This window comes from Gallinula chloropus, assembly GCF_964237585.1.
Source record: "Gallinula chloropus genome assembly, chromosome: 5".
Lineage (NCBI taxonomy): Eukaryota > Metazoa > Chordata > Aves > Gruiformes > Rallidae > Gallinula > Gallinula chloropus.
The window spans coordinates 53,011,683-53,035,073 of NC_140090.1; the positions used below are offsets into that span (position 1 = coordinate 53,011,683).

Consider the following 23,391-nt stretch of genomic DNA (forward strand, 5'->3'; position numbering starts at 1 on the left):
AAAGCACAGGAACAGTGTTGCGCAAGTACCACCCTTTTTATTACCCATGTCCCTTTTTGCAGCTTACCCTGAGCTGCCAGAGGAACCAGCCTTGCTCTGTGCCACCTGCTACTGAATGCTGCCGCTGGCTGGGTGGTGCACGCTGACGGGCGGCAGGGTACAGTTCTACGGACACAGACTTTATTGTGCAGCGCTGCTGTTGCAGTACGTGCAACCGAGCACACATGGTAGCACAGCAGGGACAGCAATGGGACTCGAGCATCATGCCTTGGAGCTCTGGCCCAGGGCTGGCTGGGGAGCGGAGCAGTGAGACTCTGTCTCGGGGGCTGCTCTGCTCACTTGTGGGTCCAACAAATACTGCTGCCTCTCCAGCAGCTGGCTGGTGGGAAGGAAAGAGCCAGTCCATTTACATGGTGTCAAGGGGTCCATCCCAGCATAGCTTCCTTCAGTTTTGCTTTAATTGTAAATAAAATAGGAAGGGGCAGCAGACGGGTCTTGTAACTGATTTGATTGGTGACTATGCAAGCGTGTCCTCCGTCCCCTTGGGCTGCCCTGCTCAGAGGGACTGCCGGGCTATGGAGCCCTTCATGTGCTCCCAGTTGTTGTACAGAGCATAGAGGCCGGTAAGCGTCAGGCCTGCGATGCCACCTCGAGCCACCCCACGCATTCCACCTGAAAAAGAAAAACAGGTTGAAGTCTGTCAGAGCTGCATCTGAGGAAATGGTCAGCTAGAGCAACTCCCAAGAAGCTGTTCAAATTGAGAGGCATCTTAACGAAACACAGGTCTTACCCTTGAACTATTTTCCAGAAAGGGCCCCTGCACTAATCCTACCTTCCCCTTAACCCTGCTGCCAGGCTCCCGACCCTGATGCTAATTCTGCTGGTTTGACTTCCCCTCGACCTACTCTACCACTACTGCCTGAGGGAACCACTACTGAGTGTACAAAGCAAAGCTCCTCTTCCCAAGCCCCACTCGACCTATTTCACCTCTCCTCAACACAGGTGCTTACAGATAGATGTGATCTCCTCCTGTCCTAAGAACTCCTCTGTTTAGGATCTCAGATGAGAGGTAATAATCATGCTCACCAGTAATGAGGTTTGGGGTGAAGGAGAAAGGCCAGGAGGGAAGTAAGCGAATGGGAGAGTGGCTGATGTGTGTGTGACTGGGTGCCAGAGATTCATGAGAGCTGTTATGCAAAACTTAGCACAGCTTCTGTGTCTTTGGAATTTTAAAACCTTAAAAAAAGAGATGAAAGGGATCAACTGGCAAAACTTTACCAGGGCATACACTGAACAACTTTCTTTATTCTTACTATTACTAATCACTATCACCTTGCAACGGCAAAAATTGCATACAGAAAATATCCTCTAGTCTCTTTTATTATTACTGTCTTTACTGCTCAAGACTTGAAACTTCTGTAATCTGAAGGTAAAGATACAGGGCAAGTTTGGCTACTGCTGCCAGCCACTGCACCCAGATGGAGCTGGGAGTCAGATGGCATCACAACTCCATGCCACCCCTGTGAGGGTCGGGGTGTACAGGGGCATAAGTAGAGACTTCTGTTCTGGCAAAACAACAGCAGAATGTTTGTGTTCCTCAGTAGCAGAAAGTGCCTTGGTGAAGCTCCCGGAGTGCACTGCGAATGCACAGGAAGTCCTGAGGGTATGACCCTCAACACTAGGAAAACTTCACAGAGTTTGATTCTGCAATGTTTATCAATCCCAGCTGAGCTGAAGCACGTTAGATAATGTGTACAGTATATAGAACAAGGCCAGTTTCTGCTAAAAGCTAGATAAAACCTGCTTGCTTTACTGGTAAAACTGACAGTGGAGTCCAGGTTCCTCAAACTCAAAAGAAAGGCATCTTGGTAATCAGTGGTGTGCTTTGGGTTCCCCCCCCCCCCCCACTGTGTCATGAAGTTGTATCACAGAATTGCACTTGGGCTTGTAGAGGGGCAAGAAGCTGTTGGCAGCAGCTAGACTGAGACTGTGTTACCCGAGCTGCAAGGTTAAATGGTTTATCAGCTCCAGTGAAATCCTACTTGCATTGCCTGGGCATTCAACGAAACCAAGAAAGTGCAGAAGTAATAGCAGAAGTTGGACTTGGTACTAGAGATCGTTTCTGGCTATAGCTTCTAGAAATTTCATTGCCAGTCCAGCCCTGATTCAAGAAGTTTTTGGGATATACACCTGAGTTTGCTGCCCTAACTGCTGGGAACTCAACAGCTCCAAAGAAAGCCATACTGTGTATGCACTGACATCCTTAAATCAGGATTCAGGAATGCAAATGTAACTTCAGTTTTGGTAAGTCATACTGAATTTGTTGCACAAAACGCTTTTTACCTGAAGGGCTTGCAGCTGGGTACACAGAACTAACCATGTATGAGCAGCCTCTGGCAAAAAGCCACGGGTGAAATTTAAAGAACACTGTGCAAAACAAATATTTGAGTCCCTAAATGTACTAACTCCCTGTTACTTTTGGGGAAAAATTAATAAAACATTAGACCCTCATTTGCTGCTGTTCCTATCAAGAAGCAATTGCTCATAGAAGAAACCCCCAAAGAGGGCTCCTAACCATTCCGGTGTACAGGGAATGCATGAAACATGGAATATCCTCACAGAAGGTAACACAGGACAGGGCTGTAACTATTCCCACAGGCACTTCCCACAGCCCCCCTGTTCAATTTATCTCCTTTCCTTTTAAAATTCTATTATTCCTAACAGGAAAAAAAGGTAGGTTGAAGGCTGACTAAGCCTGGTTCCAGCTCCTACAAAGCCACGACTGTAGAAGGTCTCTCAATTGGACAGCTCAGTCACTTGGTACCATCGGTGCAGAATTAGACACAAGTGCTTTGCTACCGGGTCCCCTGTGTCTCTGCTACCAAATCTTACCTGTAATTTGTCTTGTAGCAGTTGCACCCGGTTTCTGGACTACCCTCATTAATTACAGCAAAAGGAAAATGAACCCTCCCCTTTCCTAACTGGTTAGACTGGTGTTTGAGCAAATACCTCTGTGCCTGTGGCAGACTTCACACAGTAGCGTGCTGTAGAATGCAGCCCAGTTGCTGGGCAGGAAATGTTAAGCCCTCCAAGGAGATTACCTTCCTAAAAAATAATAAATTCTCCACTCCCATCCCAGCTGCGTTTGCTCGATAGAGCATGTACCCACCCTTCCCCTGCAATCACTCCCTGCAAGCCTCAGATACCAAGTGTGCCGGGACAGCCCCTGGTAGAAGCATGGTTGCAAGCCTCTAATCTTGCCTGTCTGAGTAAGATAAAGTTCCAGCTGACAGACACTGCTGAAAGCAGGTATTTTGAGATCAGGCAACTTGCACAATAGTTGAGAACTTCAGTTTGGAAAGACACATCTGACGGTGTCCGAATAAGTTTTGCTCTCTGGCTTTAGCTGTTGCATCCCTTCACCACAGAGCTGGTGCTTCTATGCATTTAAAATAGGTTGCAGAGTACCAGATAACTGTCAGTGTTCTGGTAGAATGGTTTTGTGTTTCTTCGTGGCATGGGCCACTCCTAACACCAAATTTGACTTGTATAGTAGGTAAAACTATTATCTGCGTTGCATAACATGGGGGCAAACTTCTGCTTTGGATCCTACTGCATCTCTGTTTTCAGAATGTATTACTCTGCTATCCTGGGATAGTTCTTGGGATGTTTAAAGCAAGAACCATTCAACAGCAAATGTCAGAAATACTTTAACCAAAAACCCAGACCCAGGTATTTATGCCACACAAAAGAGGTGTAATAGTTGTGTTTAGTTTTGTGTTCCAATTTCTCATTCAAAATGCAGTTTCTCTCCCTTTTTTGTTCCTTCCAGGAACAAAAAGACTTTAAAATGATTTGAAGGGCTTGACTTCTCAAATGTACAAGGCAACCTCACTCTTGCTCCACATTCAACCATCAGGCACACATTTGTCTGAACATCTGTGAGTGGTCGTGTGTAAGTAGAGAATCCTAGCAGTTTCCTCCACATGGCTCAATTTACAGAACCTTGCACGTGTGGGCAAAGTCTGGGGATGCAGAAATTACTGAGGAAACTGATGGACTTCTTTTCAGAAACAAGATGCATTCCAGTAAAGCACGTTCCATTTTCATACTGCTGCAGCTGAGACAGTTGTGGTTAAAATACAGAAACAACAAAGCTTGAAACATGGAAAATTTCCTATAGCTACTGTGGTGTGATGGTTAAATTAGAAAAGCAGTAAGAATGTACAAGTTTAGAAGCATTTAAGATGTTGAAATTATTTTGCAAACCTTAAAATTCCCTGTTTTGTCACTGAGTGAAAGCAGCAGCACCTGATAGACACGAGATTACTTCAGCTACTATAAATTGCAGCAAGAACTCTGCAGATCCCTGCAGCACTGAAGTTCACAGCCGCTGTTTAGCGGAGCAGGGCAGGAGGCAGCGCTGCTCTCTATGGCCATGGGTACTCACAGACATCAGTACCAAAGAAAGCCTCAGCAAGATACTACCTGTAGCACCTGCTTGTACTTCACCCTTATATGTTCTTTATTTTAGACCTGAAACAAAATCCTTTCACTAAACACCACTTAATTAACAGCTCTACAGACTCATGTTAAAAGTTCTCAAGTTCTAAAATGCCTGACAGCCCAGAACTCCAAAGTTCAGAAGCAAATCCTTTACTTGCTTTTCTCCAAATAACACAGAGGGAAAAACAAGATCTCCTGGGGCCATACCTGCAGGAGTCTGCAAAAAGCTCCTTTTCACCCTCCCCTCCAAACACAAACAAGAAAAACCCTGTCTGGCCCTAAGAAAAACACAGATTAAGCCCAAAAGGAACTGAAGAAGCAGCTAGCTAAAACAGCTGCCCTTAAGTCCTACAGCTGGATCTTTAGCTCTGACCTGATTTTACTGCTAGCAAGAAAACATTTAGCCCTTCTCAATTAATTAATAATGTATTGACATTCCAGGGTTGTGTTCTGAGGCCTTAAAATGATAACTACTCCCTTCAGCTACTGCCAGCATGCAATTCCCTTCTTTTCAGACAGACACTATTTTATACCAAATTATGTAACATCTGTTGTGCAAAAGGCGTGAGATGTTCCATCTAGCATTGAGTTCCTACTGCACAGAAATATACTAGACAAAATAATTTAGTTTGTTCAAAGCACTACTTCAGTTTTGTTGCTGTTTTCCCTAGCCTCAGCAGGAGAAAAAAATTATCTAAGAAAAAGAACATCTACAACCTGTGCAACCCTCAGATAAGAGCTAAAGGTTATTTAACTTCTTTGAAATTCCTGTTGCAGACTTCAGTAAGCAGTGAGAAATTAATGGCTGTCACACTGGCTCAGACCAAAGTCCCACCTAGCTCAGTATCTTCTCCCAAAGTGACTGGCCTTGCATGCTTGAGGAGGAGTGCAAGATCCCCAGCCAGCTGTACCTTTGTGACATGACAGAAACCATGTGCATTTTCATGGTGGGAGGGAGTAACAGTGACATAGTGCACAGTGATAATAATCCTTTTGATTTCTGTTACTTTCAGAGACTAATGCAATCATGAAAAAACCCCCACAATGATATTTGATTTAGAAAAGAGGATGAAAATGCATGCAAGGGGGCTAAATATTAGCTTAAGACATGTTCCTGTTTGTGCTTTGTAACATTTATCAGAAAAAAAAAAACCAACCCAACAGCTTGACATCTTCATTTCTGCCTTTGCTTAAAATTGAAGAATAAATAGTACCTTCTTAAATGGAAAAGCCATCCTTGTGGACTCAGGATATCAGAGTCCCTTTCCACAGAGCTCAAACGAGATTGACTAAGTTGCAAGAACATTTCTACTGCATATGCCACTGGCAAAGGAACACAAAGGGCTTTCTCCCATCTGACATTCAACTTCTATCCAGATCGCTCAGTTTGAGCCCAAAATGCAGCTTCCATAAAGCTGCAAGTCTAGTGTAACAAGTTAATACTGTAGTCACACTGCTGATTGGGGGTAAAAATCTAGTAAGTAATCTTGGTATTAAACTTCATTTCAAATAAAGGCGAAAGCTAGAGATTGTTTTGGTCAAAGGAATCAACTAGTGTGCTGTTTGAACACTCTTGCAACCAGTTGTGCTTTGAAACTCAGTTCAGCACCTGTTAACCTAAGCCTTAGGTTTGCTAAGAGGGATTCCCACTAATGTTTGATTTATAATGGCAAGTTAATGGTGTATGACTCACTCCAAGAAGGACCACTGCAAGTCTTGGGGCTTCAACTGCTTTAGTCACTGGCAATGGGGAGCTTTTGGTGACTAATGCCACATCCAGTGAACACAGGAGGGCTGAACTTCCAGTCCTTGCTTGCAGACTTCTTAATGCTCTTCTTGTGTTAAGTAGCCTCACACAAAACTGCTCAAAATCTAACTGATTTAGAACATGGGTCCTTGGGAAAAGTCTTTTTTTTTTTTTTTTTTTTGTTAACTGCTGGCATTTTGGTAATGATTAACATCTCTACAAGGACAAATTGTGAAAACTGGGACCAATTTGGGGCAACAAATCTCAGCATTCAAAAAGTCTTCCCGCTATTTTTTCCCCCATCCACTCATGCCCCTCAGCAAAGTCTTTAACTGTTAGTTTCAGAAATTCAATCTAGGCTTTGTAGCACACACCAGAGTATTTTTCAGTGTGGCAGGATGGGTGATAACCCTGTATCCACCCTCTGTGGGTTACAGAATCACCTTGACTTGAAATGGTGTTTGTGGGAGTAGCGAACACTAAAATATGGGTGTTTATTGTAGCAATGTCCCTGATGGTTTTCATGCTTTCCTTTTGGAGTGCCAACACATTGTAGCATCCTGTGTAACACAGGAAATGATTGAAATCTTGATATGTCACAGATGTGAACTGATCATTTGTATATGGTTTACATATTCAAAGCTTTAGGTAAATATATATATTCATGCTGGGTAAAGGCATAACTCAGAAGGAAGCTTTACCATACAGGATTAGGAAAGGCATTGTGGCATAAAGTGAGAGAAAGAATCAAAGCAGCAAGAGGGACAGAGCATGGAAAAAAAAAAAAGGAAAATAACATACGAATTGAACTCTTCCAACAGATGTGAATATAATCTTTTTAACTTCCAGAACTAACTCTTGAACTTTAGGGTCTACTGTTCCATTCAAATTTTCTGCATATGGTGAAAAACCTATTTCTTTTGAGTTTCTGTGCACTACAGTTTGTATGCATGTCACATACTTGAAATACTTACTGACATTCACTTTATCAGTGCTCCTATTAGCTCAGTAGATCTTATGTTACAAAACAAAAGCTCCACTGTGCTCTAGTAAGAAAAATGTCATGTCAGATGATGGTGTGTGTGACTGCAGCAGTTATCTGTGGCTGCACTGCACCATTAAATGATTGCTGGTAATGCCAGCTCTGTACTTCTGAAAGGTAAGGGGAAACTTCTGCTGGACTGTAAGATGGCAGTTCTTCTTAATAACTTCCTACAAAAAAACCCCCTTAGATTCTGTACTGCTACCCTATCCAGCTGTTGTTGGTAATCTGGCATAGCATGCATGAAATCCCAGATACGTAGCTCACTACAAGACAGGTACATGCTCTTGCAAAGCTAAGTGTACAAGCTAGTTAGTATTCATGAAGGATGCTCCAGCCAACTATTGCTTGTTTCAATTAGTCTAGGCCAACAGGAAAATAAGACTTCTCAAACTGTTTTGCCCCATTTATAAAGCTGTCCTTCAGGAACGCTTCTATGACCTTGAGGCTCAGTTAGATATGTATATAAGTACACAGGTAAATTCTGTAACTATCTCTTCAGTAAAATACAGGTGAAATGTACAGCCAAATCTTTATCGAGGTACTTCAAGCTCACATGTTTTTCCCATAGTAATGTTGAACTGTGGTACCCAGTAGTCATCTAAAAAGGAGGATCCCCCAAAATTGTTGGGCTTGATGTATGTGCTAACAGGTATTTTGCTGATGAAGCTCAGACCCTCTCTTCTGCAAACAATTTGGTACACGTCAGCAAACTTAACCTGAAATCCATGCTGTTCCCAAATAACAGTGTTTGTTGGTTTTGACCGCAATGCAAAGACTAGAGTCCTCCCACAAGACAAGAGTTTCACAAACAGCTAAGTAATAACTATAAATATACTGGCTTCTCTGGGTGCAGGCGTTTTGCAGCTGCACGTACTACCCGTGAATCGATTGTAGTAGGTTTCATCTTGATGCAATCAAGCTGTGTTCTGTGTATTCCTCCCATCTGCTGCCCCCTTTCACTTTGGAAGGTAGTTCCCCTTTGCCTGCATCCACTCACAGACTTGGGAAACTAGTGGTTTTACTCCTGCTATGCCTGAAAAACATGGCTAAGAGTGACCTGGATATAGGTATTTTGTACAATCTCCCTATCAATCAGAGTAAATGCTTCTTCAGTGCTTACTTGGTGTGTATGTTTAACACACAGGATGGTTATTAACACACTCCTTGTTATTGTTAGTTTGATGCAAGCTAGAATCCCATTTAATCCAGATAGATTATTTTTAAATGCAAGTTCTCCTGCAGTAGTCTTAGCTGTGTGAAAACCAATGTGTGGATAAGGGGCTAATGAACTCATGGGTCCTCGTTCCCACTGTACCATTTTTAGACTGCCAATTTTCAGAGCTCCTAGGATGGTGTTCAGTACAAGTAATGAGAATCCTAGTAACTACATAAAGCACAAGAAAAGGAAAACTGGAAACACTTTGTTACTCTACCAGTGCTTTTGTATAGCATTCCTGTCAAGGTTCCAGCGGCTATGGTGTTCAGGTCATCTTCTGCACCTCGTGTTTTTTCAATGATGACCCCAAATGCACTGTAAAGTAGAGCTGGGAAAGAAAAATATTAAACATTTAAATTAGATCTCAGAGAATGGGAGTTTTAAGGCTTAGAGGCCAGGTTTGGTGTGTAACTATTTGGACTACACTTCTGAAGCACTGTTTATTTTAAGGGGAAGGCATTCTCTGCCAAATCTCATCATTGGGGAGGGTTTTTTTTTTTTCCAGACTGACTTCTATTTTACAGATATTTCTTTCTCTAGCTATAGTCTGGTTATAAAATAGCGTTCTTTGTGACATCCAGTACTGCCTCAAGACATGATTATATGATATAAACCACTGACTGAGTTTAAGCCCATTTTGCTAGTTCAAATTTGTTTAAAAAAATGTTGAGGGTTCAACTTTATACTGGCAGGTTTTAGACTGTCTTCCATGGTGGGCATGAAACTAAACAACACTTGCCAGGTATCAGAGAAAGTTATTGCCCATGTGTGACCCAGATGAAATGCGAGATAAGTGCAGCATTCATGTCATGTTATCAAGAGCTGGAGTACAATGAGCTGTGTTTTATAAATGACTACTGGATTGCTTAGAGTATGTCACAATTCTAAAGAGACAAGGGTACCAGATAATTTAACTCATCCCTTGTCCTCCAAGAATTGAAAATTTTTACTTCTGCTAAAAAGCATGTAAATTAAGCAACCCTGTTAATGTTGATGAGTTGAACAGTAGCATCTTCCTCCATGTGGCACAGGTAATGGTATTTTACCTTGTCTCAGTGTGTAGCATTAACAACGAGGGAAAGAAAAAGCTGAATGCAACATTTTTTTTTAAATAGCTTAACACAGATGTTGTTGCCTCTGTGCAGGAGCAGAATAACAAACATTGTCAGTAATGACAAAAAGAATCTTTGAGGTACAGAAACACTGCACAGGTGAAGTAAGATGCAAAAAAACCACTTCAGCTCCTTGAAAGAACTTCCCTGGTAGCTACGACAAGGCAGAGCTATGCCAAATTATCAAGTTCTGCTTAACTCTGTGCCTCAGGAGGCTATGTTTTATAAGGAAAATAACAAATTGTCACTGGAATGCACAAACATTTTCTTGAGTAATCTTTCTTCAAACACAGCTGAAAGAAACCTGTTAATGTGTCACTTAACCTGGAACCTTGAACTGGAGTGTGCCCACATCTCAGTTTTTAGACATGTGTTCATTAGATTTGGAATAGAAAATAAGAAAAGGCAACAAACAAAAAATATCCCACCATAAAACCTACTAAGCAATATGCATCTCTTATGTAAAGTGATATTCTCACTGTAGTTCAGAATCCCATCTCCAACCACAGACTCTACATTATGCCCTGAAAGCTGATATATCAGTTAAAATGCAAATTAATCTAATCTTTAGAAGGCTGAATCACAATTTTAAAAATGCAACTTAGCCTGTGCCTTCATGCAGTTTACAAAACTCAAATATATGTAAATTGGGTTAGAACAGGATGTAATCTGTTTGAAATACAGCTAATTTCTCTTCCGCTACTTTTGTGGGGCAATGAATTCCATCCTCAATCTTCAAAATAATGACACCAGTTTTAGATTTCTCCTTTCCTAGTAACTAAGCACCCTTTAGTGTTTTAAGAGTGGGGTGGGGGGAAGCCAAAGAGCTTGTATTCTCAAGGGCATTAGTTAGTCCGCTGACATTTATGAAATCATCTTGGTGTGAGTTTATTTCCCACAAGCTCTCTCCCACCAAACCTCAGTTCACAGAAGTTTTCCTCATGTATCAGGCTTTTGATCATTTCCTTTTCCCCCCCATGCTAATTACAAGCAACTTTTAGATTTAAAATGGGTGGTGTACCACCTGATTTTTCTAGCTAAGCTATGATCGTAAAAGGATACATTTTTTAGTCACTATCACATTTTTCCTACAGATAAACATTTTGTTGGTAAGTGGGAACCGACATCAGGAAGCGGCTCTCATGACCACTGAGTCACTTCTGAAATAACTTTAACCTAAGAAGAATTCAATTATAGTTTTTTGCCTTAAGTTGTGAATTGACTGTAATTTCTTAACAAGTAAGCACTACCTATAATTTTCAGTTAGTCCTGTAATTCCAATAGCTAGAGTTTTTTGTTTGTAATATACTAAACATGTTGGCTTCTAATTACAGGCTTTTAGCTACTTACACTTCAAATCCCATTTTAGCCTTTAATTTCCTTTTCAAGGTCTAGTGAAAGGCCCTCATGTCCCACAGGAAAAACACCACCTGCAGTTTTTAGTTATGGATTTCATTAGGAAAATTTAAGACAATGTACTTTCCCATCAATCACATCTTAAAACTGTTTTCCCTATAGAATAAGCAGTTCACTTACCAAGAGATCCCAGGGTGTTAGCCCATAACGCTCCTTGCCTTGTCACCATATTTAGAATTCTATAAAGGAGTTAAAAAGGTATTAAAAACTTTAGTGCTTTGTGTTTACATTGGGGCAGTGTTTATGATAGTAGGTGTAATGCGCTTAGGCAATATATTTGATAAATAAAACTGGAATAATGAATCAAAACAAATAAAAACAAGAGCCTGCGGTTTGTTAATATGCAACCCCCTCCATCAGGCATACTGCAAACAGTAATACAGGTGATATTAAGGGCAAATATTTAATCCTGTCAAGTTTTAAGAAAATGTTTCTCAAGTCAAACTTGCACCTTACCACGACTCCAACCTCTTCCCTTAAACCGACTTTCTAACTCTAGTTGATAACTGTTCCTTACGAGGTCGCTATACATAGCTACTGTGAGTTACTTGATACGTTTATGCTGACGTAACTGGGCCAAAGAGCTCCAAGAAAGCTAGAGTGCCCTTCTAGAGGGTGCAAGCAATACAGGGACCGTGTGCCAGGGAGTATGGTGATGCTTGAACAAATGGGGTGGGTACTAAAAGCAAGTTGGGAAGAAGAGAGGCAATCTCTTACAGGCAAGCTCTTACACCTGCCAGACTTAACGCTCAGCGCAAGGTGAATACCCTGAGTATCTCTGTATGTATGCTTCCAGACTAGCACTAAAGAGGGAAAGCAGTTCTTTAGTGCGCTCTCAGGGAAGCACAATGACACTTCTTTTTGGCATCAGCTGTCTCCAGAACAGTGACAACAGCAGCCAGAAGAAATGACTGATCTTTATCTCCCAGCAGTGTAACACTATCACAGGCACAGTACTGCTCTGGACAGCTGACTACCACTGGAACTTAAATTACTATTTAAAGCAATGAAAGTTTCATGCAAGTTCCTTCTGATTTGAGTTAATTTTCCACTACTTTAAAAAAATGTTTTCACTAGGCAATAGGCCATTGCTGAATAGGGTTAGGTAATGAGCTAAACAGTAACTGAAGACTTCACTTTGAAATGAGAAAAAAATCCAAGAAGCTGAGTTATTGACAATCTGCCCTAATTACAACTCCCACCTCCATTCTGTGAACATCAGTTCTCAATTGATCAGAAAATTAATAATTTTAATAACCATGACACATTGTGTAATATTTGATGGTAGGGGATTAAGAGCAAAAGTAAAATTTATTTATAAAAATAATCTGTGTACATTAAGGATAAATTAGAAGGAAATCAAGCTAGGCAAGTCTCTTCCCTGCACCTGATTATGAAAACATGGAACTTAATGGACTGTTCCAAGGTGATGACCTTCAGGAGGCTCTTCCCCTGAAGGACAAGGGCTGACAGCAGCATGTGCACCCACTGCCACCTGCTGGGCTCACACATCCAACTTTGTGCTTGACAAGTGTTTGACTCTGCTCATTCTGAACACATAAAACATAATTCTGTTCATACAAAACATAAGGGAAGAGTCAGAATGGTGACTGTGAGGAATATTTTGGTTCTGACTCTAGAGATAGTAGAGAAAGGGGGTAAAGAATACACAAACAGAACTTGAAAAGGAGCAGAGCTGCTACAAACCGTACTAGGAACTATTAAATTCCTCGAAATTTCCCTTTTTTCAAAGTATCGAGGGAGTGAAAACGGTTTCCCCAGTCATTCAACTCCCAGTTTCCCATGTCTCCTTCACAGGCACTTAAGTTTTCTTACAGTTATGTCTAAACAACCAGTAGTTCTAGAAGTAGAACCGTAGTGCAGGAGCAAAGGTGTTCCTATCTTTACTGAGTTCTTTCAATCATTCAGGTAAGGTGGAAGCATGGGAACACCGTGGGTGTTCGGGGACACTGTAATCAGGAGCAACTTCCTCCATGCAAGGCTCACTCAGCAGCGCAGAGCAATGTCACCCCTCATGCAAACCCAGGCAGGCTAGGTCTTTGCATTTTAATCTCTTGCTGCTGTTGAGAAGTTTGGGAAAGAAGAGAACTTGGTCCCAAGTCAAGTGACTGCAAAATCCAGCTCAAAGTGAACTGTGCTGCTTCTGGGAATATTTCAACGCATAAAACCACTGTTTTGACTTTGAAGTAGATGTCTAGTAAATATCACAGTAGTGATATATTCTTAAAATACTTAAGGCAAGTGAGAGGACATGCCAATTGTCATTAAATGAATGGCAAAAAAGCTGGAACTGAACATCATCGTAACTAAAACCATTCAGCAACTTGATGAAGACAAACACTGGCTCTCATTTGTACCCACTAAAGACACAAAAAGACATATGTTATTGAAATGTATTCAGATCCAACCTTGTACAAGTGGGAGAAACATCTCTGTCACTAAGGTGTAGTTTTTGTAAGGTTAAACACTTACTGTACATTTCTAGGTTTTGACCATGCCATATTCTGGGTCTCCTTCAAGCCAAGTCGCAAACCATTCAGCGCCCCAAATGCTGCCCCTAGTTAGCAGAATATCAGGCATTACTCTTTAATAAGGAAAAAACCACCAAGACTAGAAGCAAATACTGAGAATAGACTTCAGTGTACAGACTGAAGTCAAAACAGCTGTTTAGGTATGGCTAGACTGCAGAACAAGACATTTACAATCTCAGCAATTACTGTAGTACATAGGTGTTACCTGGACAGCTGGGAAAAGTAAAAACAACCACCACCTACCTGTCATACAACATCCTCCAATGGTAAAAAAGGCTAACTCAAATCTGCCTCGAGTTTTGTTGGCTCCTGTGGGCAAGATAAACTCATCTGTATCCTGGGGGAAAAAAAAACAAACACACCTTTGTATTTAGCACCTGTACTCACTTCAAAAGTGCAGAAATCACAGACTGGTTTGGGTTGGAAGGGACCTCAATGCCCATCTAGTTCCAGCCCCCCTGTCATGGGCAGGGACACCCTCCACTAGCCCAGGCTGCCCAAAGCCCCACCCAGCCTGGCCTTGAACACTGACAAGGAGGGGGCAGCCACAGCTTCTCTGGGCACCCTGTGCCAGGGCCTCATCACCCTCACATAGGCAGTGTTAGGTTTTTTTCTTAGTCCATACAATGAATTAAAGAAAAAAACAGATACAGCCAGCATTTCTGGAAACCTGTTGTGTACACTAGCACAGAGATGGAATACGCTGTGTGCATACTTCAGTAAGAATGTAAAAAGACTTAGATAAACTGTGAGCTTTATTTTCCCTAACTGTCCTAACTTTTTATAAATTACATCAGATAGCCAAGGAATGCATATTGAGTAAGTTGTTGGTTGTTTGGGGTTTTTTTTAAATTAGAATTTATCTATTATGTCTTGCAGCAGGCAATACAAGACTCACTGCCATTTAAAAAACCCTTTTATCTGATTACACAGCATCATTTCCTGAGCAGTAATGCACCATTTCCCACCACTCTGACATTAAAGTGCCTTTGTACCAAAAGAAGCATTTCCTTGTGCTGAAATAAGTGGCCTATTTTGCAGACATGAAAAAAAGCCAGGTTTATATTAAAAACTCTTGATGATAAGGCACGAAATATGTGACAGTGGTAGTTTTTTTACCTGTGTATCTTTCTCCCACAGGGACAGACTTGTGTTATGGTAAATCAGATTGATCTCAAAGCTAGAGAAATGGGCTCAAACTACCATACATGTAGAGATAAGGTGGGCCAAAGCACTTTCCCAGTATGACACTGACAAGATGCACATGTGTTGATAGAGTGCTAGAGCAGTAAGATCTCTTCTCAATGCTTCTGTGCATTCTGGTTCACTCTTCCACTTAACTGATATGACTGCAACAACTGCAGACGCAAGTAAATGCACTCTGAGGGGTTTCCTCAGCCCACGCTTGGCACTAAATATGGATAGCAATGCACAAAAACACACAGCTCCTAAAATGGTGAATACTTTAACAATAAATTGAACCTGCAATATGGCTTCTATTTTCCCTGTAACTAGGTATCTGGAGAACTTCAGTGCGTACACTAGTTAGCAGTTTCTTCGTTTTCACTATTGCCCAAAAAGTCAAGGTGAAGCAATCCCTGTCTGTGTGTAACCTCTGTGTTTCTACAGAGACAGTATCTAGGAAGCCCATCCTCTAGGCTTGTTGCAAAGGCTGGCGTGTTGTTTTGTAATATTTTACCTGCTGAAGGTAACAAAAGCATTGCAGAAAACACCTTGGTTTGTGCTTTCATTGATGGAATAATGAAGCAAGTGGGTTTTAATGTCACAAGTACCACTGTCAGCTTTTGTTATTATGGGAGGGCCAGGATCAACATGTAAGATTCTCAGCAATGAGGCTTACTTTCTGTATTCTGATCATCCGGATGATGGCCTCTAAATAACTCTATTACATCATTTTGAAGACCAACATGTTCCCATATACTGAACTAACTAAATATGAAAACTTTAGAAGGTATTTTTGGAAGAGATCTAAGCAAAGTTTAGCGTTTTTTGACCACTCAACAACAGCAGGCAAGATAATTGTGCTTGTCAATCCGTTCCAAACAGAGGACTATCCCATTTTCCACCATTATGGAAATGTTACATTGCAGTCTTGACTACAACAGCTTCTAGTAAAAAAGAAATACAAAAAACAGCCCCCAGAACTGCATTCATTGCTTTCCACTTCCAAAAGCAGCAGTGACCCAGTGTACTGTGAAACAAATGGCGGACAGCTGAGCAGATACTGTACAACTGTTGACCTTAATTAGTATTACTGAGACAAAAAAATAGGATTTGAAATTAATTTATTTTCCTTATGGTGACCTATGGGCCATCATCTTCTGTTAACTAATATTAAGCTGTGACAGTGCGATAGCGGTATTATTCTGTAGCATAAACCAGCTCTATTTTGTGATGGTTGCCTTTCAGCTGGGAAATGCTATTAGGAAAGTGGTTTGAAATTTGCTGTTGCTGCGATGACAAAGCCTGTATCAGGTCTGGGGTTTGACTGAACACCTCTATAAATAGACAGACATCATCACAGTACAGAAAACTAATCCATCAAAAAGGTGAAGAGTTTCTGTCTGCTCTTACTAACTGAAGGGGCTCAGTGGAGGGAGTGACAAATGTCAGAGCCTGTGCACAGGTGCGTTGGGGCTCTATGCCTCAGGGTGGGGAAGGGAACATCTTTTCAATAGCAGCAGGCTTATGCTGACACAACAATTTTGCTTATCCTCTATAATAAAAACTGGTTTTCTTCCTCTAGATACCATGGTCATACAAGCTTTTATGAGAAACAATACTGAAATAAAAGTTCCTTTCAACTGTTCTGTCAGTCGGAGCCGTGGGCCTGGTGCTGCAGGGCTTCTGAGAGCTTGGGGTGTAACCACAGGAACAACGGGGTCGGGCTCAACGCAACAGACACAAAACGCCTCCTCACCTGTACGAGGTACCTGGGGTCCAAGTTTAAATACGGGGACAAAGGGCTCATTCCAGTTACTGCAAGGAGAGAAAAATCGCACACTTTAGCGGCGGTTCCCGCGGTGACGGCTCCGCACCCGGCGAGTTAAAAGGCGCCCGGCCGCGTGCGTGGCGGCGGTGAAAATGCCTCGGCCAAGCCGCACGACTGGTTACAGCGCGGCCCCGCCTGCCATCCCCGCTTCTCAGGAAGCGCCTCGGTGACGGGACGGGACTGACACGCCGTGTCTGTAACCGGCGCCCGCCGCGGCACCAGCCGCGGCACCAGCCGCCTCCCTCCCCAGCGCCCCGGCAGGGGCAGCCGCGGCGCGCGCTGCGGCGCGGCTTCCCAGGGCCGAGGCGCGCGGCGGAGCCCCGGCACGCCGGCGGCGCGGCCCCTCGGGCACCCACCCGCTGCCCGGCCGCGCCATGTTGATTTCCGAGCGCGGCCCTGCCCCGCCGACGGGAAGTGGGTACCAGTGTTTCCCTCCACACCCCCCCCACACCCCCCCCCCCCCCGCCACGCTCCAGAGGCCTTGCCGGCCGGTACTCACGCGGCACCCCAGCCAGGTCGGCGTGAGAGTACCCTGCCCCTCCGGTGCCGAAGAGGCCGCCGAGGCCCGTGCCCTTGGAGTTGCCGCCACCCTCCATGGCGCAGCCGGGCCCCGCGCCCGCCGGAGCAACGACTTCCGCGCGCCGCCGTAAAGCGCGGCCGCACTGCTTTCCGGCTCGCGTGCCCGCTGCCGGCAGGGGAGGAGCGCGGTCGCCATGGTGAGAGGGGTGAGGCGGGCGGGGAGCCATTTTGCTGTGAGCGGCGGCAGCCCTCGGTCCGCTTCGCTGGACGCGGCTCGGCCCCGCCGCTTTTCCCGTGCCTGCCGTCAAGGGGGCGGCTGGCGGTACGAGCCCGGCGCCGCGGGCCGGAGGATGCGGAGGGGCAGAGCCGCCTTCGCCGCATCGTCGCGCCGTCCCCGGGGGGTGGCTGCCGCCTGGCCCCGGCGGCCGCTGGCGGGCCCGCGCGGCTGAGGCGGGCCCGGGCGGGCGGAGGCGGGCCCGCCGAGAATGAGTGCGGGCTGCGGGCCGGAACCCCCTCGGAAGAGAGCCCGGCCGAGCACCCCCAGCCTCGGCGGAGGTTCGCAGGGAGAGTGGCCGCCGTCGCTCGGTCCCCACCAGGAGGGGCCCGGGGGCAGCAGCTCCGGCGGCGGCAGCCCCGCCACCGCCGTGGGGAACAAAGGTTTGTGCTGGCAGGGGCTGCGCTCTCCCCGGGGAAGGAGGGGAGCCCAGGCTTGGCGGCGGAAGCTGGGGAAACGCCGGGGGTTGTGTGTGTGTGTGTGTCCCCTTCTTCAGGCGGCTCGGGCTGCTTCAGTGTGTCGGGGGACGGGGCGGTTGAGTTTGCCCGTGTCGGACCGAAGCGCTGCTCGCCGGCTCCCGCCGCCCCGTCCCGCCGTGCCGGGGGCTCCCCCAGGTTGCGGTGTCCCTCTCAGCTGTTCGTTGAATCCCTGCTGTGCCGTTCGCGGGCTGCGTTGAGGGGAGGGCAGCTTTAAACGGCGACAGGCCGCTTGTGCCTGTGCACGTAGCCTGCGCGGAGCTGGCCTGCGGTGTCGAGGTTGAATCGCCTCTTAACTCGATTACCCGGAGCCAGCGTGTCCCCGAGTCCGGAGGTGCGTGGCAGCGTAAGTTGCTTGGCTTTGGGTACGGGATCGTTGTCCTGGCTTCGTGCCCGACACTCTGCCAACTTTCAGTAACACTGCAACCGTCCAAGTGAGGTGTGAACCGCTAAGGTAGCGTGCTTAGGGTGTGCGAGGGCAAATACGTGCTGCAAGAGGAAGGATGTACAGCGGGCTACTGTGCCCGGCTGTCTGGGCAGGGAGAGCTAAAGATAATGACGGGAACCCACGTGGGCATGTGGCCGCAGGCATAGGGCGCTGCTGTTCTGTGGCGTGCTCCCGCTGTGCGACAGAGCTGTGGGGATAAAGCCCCTGCATGGCTTCCTTAAGTTTTTCTTGTTTAGAGATAGCACTGTTGAAACGGGATTTCAATGTACAATAACAGTTTTGGGGATAGAGATGAATGCAGGGACGGGAAAGCCCTCAGATTTCCTGTGATCAATGAGTTAAACCTCAGTGAGATGCGACTTTGAGCAGATAATAGTTTGAAGTTATATGTATGCGCCCTTACAGAGTGATAAATAAGAATCTTCTAAAAATTCAGTTGCTTTTCTCAGTGATGGATTGCAAGGAAAGGTTTGGTTTATGGGAATGATTTGGGAAATCCTAAATGGAAATTTAGGGACCACTTAAAAAAAAAAAAAGATTGTGCTGTTTCAGAAGAACTTAAAATTATTTACATATTTTGTGCAAATTACAGAATTTCAAGAATGAAAAAGTACTTTTGATGAGGCTGTTTGATAACCAGTTGTGAAAAAGTGTTCAAGGCCTTGAATGTGAGGAAAAGCGTTTATGAAACAAAGTCTTTGTAGTTACCTAAGGCCTAAGGGAGCTACGCTGCATGTTACACAACCTCCATTTGCAGTAAAATGCTGAGTCTTTCAGTAGTGACAATTAATCAGAATAGCCAAATGTGCTGTACTGGTTTTTAATTTCTGCAAAACTACTGTTGTAATAGGGCAACTACAAGTTTTACTTACCCAGTTGAAAGCAGCGAGTAAAACGCCTTGCATAGTCAGCAGTGGCAGGTAGAGAATGGATGAAAAAAGGAACTGAAGCCAGATTTTCAGAATTATTGTTAAATAACAACACTTTCCTCCTCTTTTATGATAATGAAGGTTACTTTCCAGTTGTGAAATAGCTGTTCTGAGAGTTTTCTCCCTATTCTCCACCTCAAGTCTCTATATAATTAGTTCATGTGCTGCTGTTCTATTGAAGGCTTATCTGAACTGCAGCATCGCAGATAAGCCTGACCACATTCATCAGACCTATGTCCTTGCTAGAAAATCTTGAGGGGAAAAAAAAAGGCGTCCTTCACATTTTGCTGCTGTTTAGGGGAGTAAGGATTGATGGGATTTACAATTTTTTTTATGTCACGAGGAAAAGAAATAGTCCTTTTCTCAGCACTTGTCACTTCTAGTGTGTACAGTCTTTATATTGAGCCTCATGTTTCATGGTATGCTGCACGCAGACAAGGATCTCAGCTCAGTCTTTAAGATGCCTACTTGTTAGTTTTGTTTGATAAGTTATAACATGTTGCCTCCTCATTCCAAAATTCAGCAGAAGGCTGTCAGGGCTCATGGTGGTGGTGGCAATTAAAGGTGATACTGAGAGCTGGAAAGTTCAAACTATTGTCCCCAGTCCCCTTACCCCCCTTTTTTTCCTTTAAACTCTAGAGATTCACCGTATGTTTTTAACCATATTAAAAAAAATAATAATTGCACACCAGTCCTGGGTGGCATTTATAAAGATTATTACAGAAGCTACAGCTGCTGATTGATACAAATTAAATATTGCATCACATGTAGTTTTAATGATGTTAGTGTCTGGATGCTTCCTATAGTAGGGATGATAATGAGGGCTTTAACTGAGGTGGTTTTATCCAGAACGAGTTACTACGTTCACATGCAATGATGTTGCAGTTTTGTCATGTTTCATGTAACAATGTAGTGAACTCTGTTTTTTTCAGTTTGTAAGCAACGGACAATTACTGCTTGGTTGGAGAGTAAAGGACCCAAGACGACTGAGTCCAAAAGGTAAAATGCACAGCATAACTATTCAGATATTGAGTTCTCTGAGTCGGTCTGTGGGATACTAGAAGTGCAGGTTGCCAGTGCAGCTAGGTACTGAAAAAAAAAAAAGGCAACCCCATTTCTTCTGCTTTCCTGACCTTGGCACAGCTCTTGAGTATAACTAATTAGCAGACTTTCATTATAAAAAGATAACTCATCTCCCATCCCTCCCCCTCTAGCCTCACAAAACCAAACTTTTTTTCTGACTTCACTTCCTGAAGCACTGCTTAGGTGAATAAATACTGTTGTTCCTGCAAAGAAAAAGATGGGAACTTGCAGCAAGGGAAGGCAAATTGGGTTTGCAGCTTCCTACCACTAGATTGAGTTATGTATAATATCATAGAATCATAGAATGCCATGGGTTGGAAGGGACCCTAAGGATCATAGAGCTCCAACCCCCCTGCCACAGGCAGGGCCACCAACTTTCAGGCCTGGAGCTACACAAGGTTGCCCAGGGCCCCATCCAACCTGGCCTTGAACACTTCCAGGGACGGGGCATCCACCACCTCTCTGGGCAGCTTGTTCCAGCACCCGCTTTTTCTTAAAAAAACTTCCCCCTAATATCTAATCTACACCTTCCTTCCTTTAGTTTTAATCCATCCCCCCTTGTCCTGCCAGTGTCTGCCCTTTTAAAAAGATGATTCCCCTCCTGTTTGCATGTTCCCTTCAGGTACTGGAAGGCTGCAATAAGGTCCCCCTGCAGCCTACTCTTCTCCAGGCTGAACAAGCCCAGCTCCCCCAGCCTCTCTTCACAGGGGAGGTGCTCCAGCCCTCTAATCATCTTCGTGGCCTCCTCTGAACCCTCTCCAACAGTTCCACATCTTTCTTGTATTGGGGGCCCCGGATCTGGACACAGTACTCACGAGGGCAGAGGAGAGAGGGACAATCACCTCCCTGTCCCTGCTGGCCACTCCTCTTCTGATGGAGCCCAGGATTCCATTGGCCATGTGAGCTGCAAGAGCACACTGCTGGCTTATGTTAAATTTCTCATCTACCAGAATCCCCAAGTCCTTCTCAGCAGGGCTACTCTCAAGGAGCTCTTCTCCCAGTCTGTATCTCTGTCTGGGATTCTTCCGGCCCAAGTGCAACACCTTACACTTGGCAGTGCTGAACCTCATTAGGTTCACCCGGGTCCACTTTTCCAGCCTGTCAAGATCCCTTTGGATGGCTTCCTTTCCTTCTGTTGTCAACCACACCACTCAGCTTGGTGTCATCTGCAAACTTGCTGAGGGTGCACTCAATTCCATCATCGATGTCACTGATAAAGATGTTAAAGAGCACCGGTCCCAAGACAGACCCCTGGGGGACCCCGCTTGTCACCGGCCTCCACCTGGACATAGACCCATTGACCACCACCCTTTGGCTATGGTCTGTCAACCAGTTTCTTATCCACTGGATGGTCCACCCATCAAATCCACATCTCTCCAATTTAGAGATAAGGATGTGGTGGGGGACTGTGTCAAAGGCCCTGCATGAGTCCAGGTAGATGACATCGGTTGCCTTCCCTTTATCTACCGATGCTGTCACTCCATCATAGAAGGTCACCAGATTGGTAAGGCACGACCTTCCCTTGGTGAAGCCATGCTGGCTGTCCCAGATCATGAGCTTATCCCTCATGGGCTCCAACATGTCATCCAGGAGGATCTGTTCCATGATCTTCCCAGGCACAGAGGTGAGGCTCACCGGCCTGTAATTCCCTGGGTCTTCCTTGTTCCCTTTCTTATAAATGGGAGTGACGTGACCTTTTTTCCAATCTCCAGGGACCTCTCCTGACAGCCACGACTTTTCAAATATGATGGAGAGCAGCTTGGCAACCACATCAGCCAGCTCCTTCAGGACCCTGGGATGCATCTCATCCGGCCCCATAGACTTGTAGACATTCAGTCTCATGAGGCGGTCTCGGACTTGCTCTGCCCTTACAGTGTGTGGGGATTTACTCCCCCAGTTCCCACCTAGAGTTCTAGCGATGCAAGGTTCTGGGACTTGAGAATTATGAGAATCCTGGCTGCCAGAGAAGACCGAGGCAAAGAACTCATTCAGTACCTTAGCCTTCTCCACATCAGTTGCAACCAATTCTCCTTTCTCATTTACCGAGGGGGGTACGTTCTCTTTGGCCTGTCTCTTCTGGCCAATGTACCTGTAAAATCCCTTCTTGTTGTTTCTAACATCCCTCACCAAGTTCAGTTACATCTGCACCTTGGCTTTCCTGATCCCACCTCTGCAAGTCCGAACAGCATCCCTGTATTCTTTCCAGGCAATATCTGACTAGGTCCTTGGTTGACAGTTCTGCTTTTATTTTTGCTTAACAAGGGGCAATACGAGTTACAGATTTTGGCTTATGGACCTGCATTAAACTCACAGTTCTGTTGTTAATTTAATTTGTATTGTCTGTTAACAGACAAAGATCTGTTCTGGTTCATCTCATAGGACTGTAATTGTAATATAAGCGTATGCAACCTGATTTAATTTGGACCAGATTTTACAGGTGCTCAAATGTGTGTTCAAGTTATTTTGTGAACGGTGTTATAAAAGCTTTGCTGCTGAATGGTGCAAGGTAAATTTATATGTTTTCTGCTAGTGTAGTCTGTCAGAGCAATGTTTGCAAGGCAGCATTGAACTCTAAAGAGTTAACTATCTGGTTATCAGGTTATTAGATCAGATAACACTTTACTATCATTGCCATTGTAAATGTGGTGGTTTATTTTTTATTCATGATTGTTAATAAATAGAAATCTATGGCAGTGCTAAAATGTTCAAGGCAAGCTAGGAAAACTTCTGATGATTAATACAAAAGTACGTAGGATTTAATTATAGGCTCATAGGTTGCCATAAAGCAAGGAACTTTAGAGGGTGCTTAGGGAGGGAACAAAACATTTTAAGATTCACTTTAGAATATTGCCATTCTCTAGCTAGATATTACAGTCTAGTCAGTTCTAAGCAGCAGCACAGTTGTGTCAACACTTCATGTGCCTTCGTATTGCAGTTAACATCATGATTGTAATTTATTTGAACACTGTGTTAGATTTGATTTCTCATTTTAGGCTGACAACAGATGTTGTTGATACCTTTAGTTATTTTTTGAGACGGCAGCAGTAGCAACTTC

General features: G+C 44.4%; 2 protein-coding genes across 3 annotated transcripts in view; one reads left to right on the plus strand and one right to left on the minus strand.

Annotated features, from left to right (window-relative positions):
* On the minus strand, positions 1-17,252 carry LOC311191960 (mitochondrial import inner membrane translocase subunit Tim23). Its single transcript, XM_084264322.1, has 7 exons — positions 17,107-17,252; positions 16,536-16,594; positions 13,838-13,931; positions 13,536-13,620; positions 11,163-11,221; positions 8,732-8,842; positions 1-672 (listed from the first exon to the last, which is right to left on the minus strand). Exons 1-7 carry the CDS (start codon positions 17,201-17,203, stop codon positions 557-559), a joined length of 621 nt encoding a protein of 206 aa, XP_084120448.1. The 5' UTR covers positions 17,204-17,252; the 3' UTR covers positions 1-556.
* Positions 17,253-17,611: 359 nt separating this feature from the next.
* The window catches only part of PARG (poly(ADP-ribose) glycohydrolase), a gene marked incomplete at both ends in the record, with an annotated part of 63,939 nt that continues 58,159 nt past the window's right edge, over positions 17,612-23,391 (plus strand). For both annotated transcript variants that reach the window (XM_084264794.1, XM_084264795.1), the window contains 2 exons: positions 17,612-17,783; positions 20,186-20,252. In XM_084264794.1, the coding sequence (XP_084120920.1) occupies positions 17,612-17,783; positions 20,186-20,252 (239 nt within the window). The remainder of the gene's footprint in view (positions 17,784-20,185; positions 20,253-23,391) is intronic.

What these genes read in the sequence shown, in the direction of transcription:
- LOC311191960 (XM_084264322.1), bottom strand. Translation starts at nt 17,203, where the DNA reads ATGGAGGGTGGCGGCAACTCCAAGGGCACGGGCCTCGGCGGCCTCTTC. An exon ending in TGGAGGATGTTGTATGACAG is followed by an intron (nt 13,621 to 13,837) that starts GTAGGTGGTGGT and finishes TCTGCTAACTAG; the next exon opens with GGGCAGCATTTGGGGCGCTG. An exon ending in TAACACCCTGGGATCTCTTG is followed by an intron (nt 8,843 to 11,162) that starts GTAAGTGAACTG and finishes TTTCTTTCCCAG; the next exon opens with CTCTACTTTACAGTGCATTT.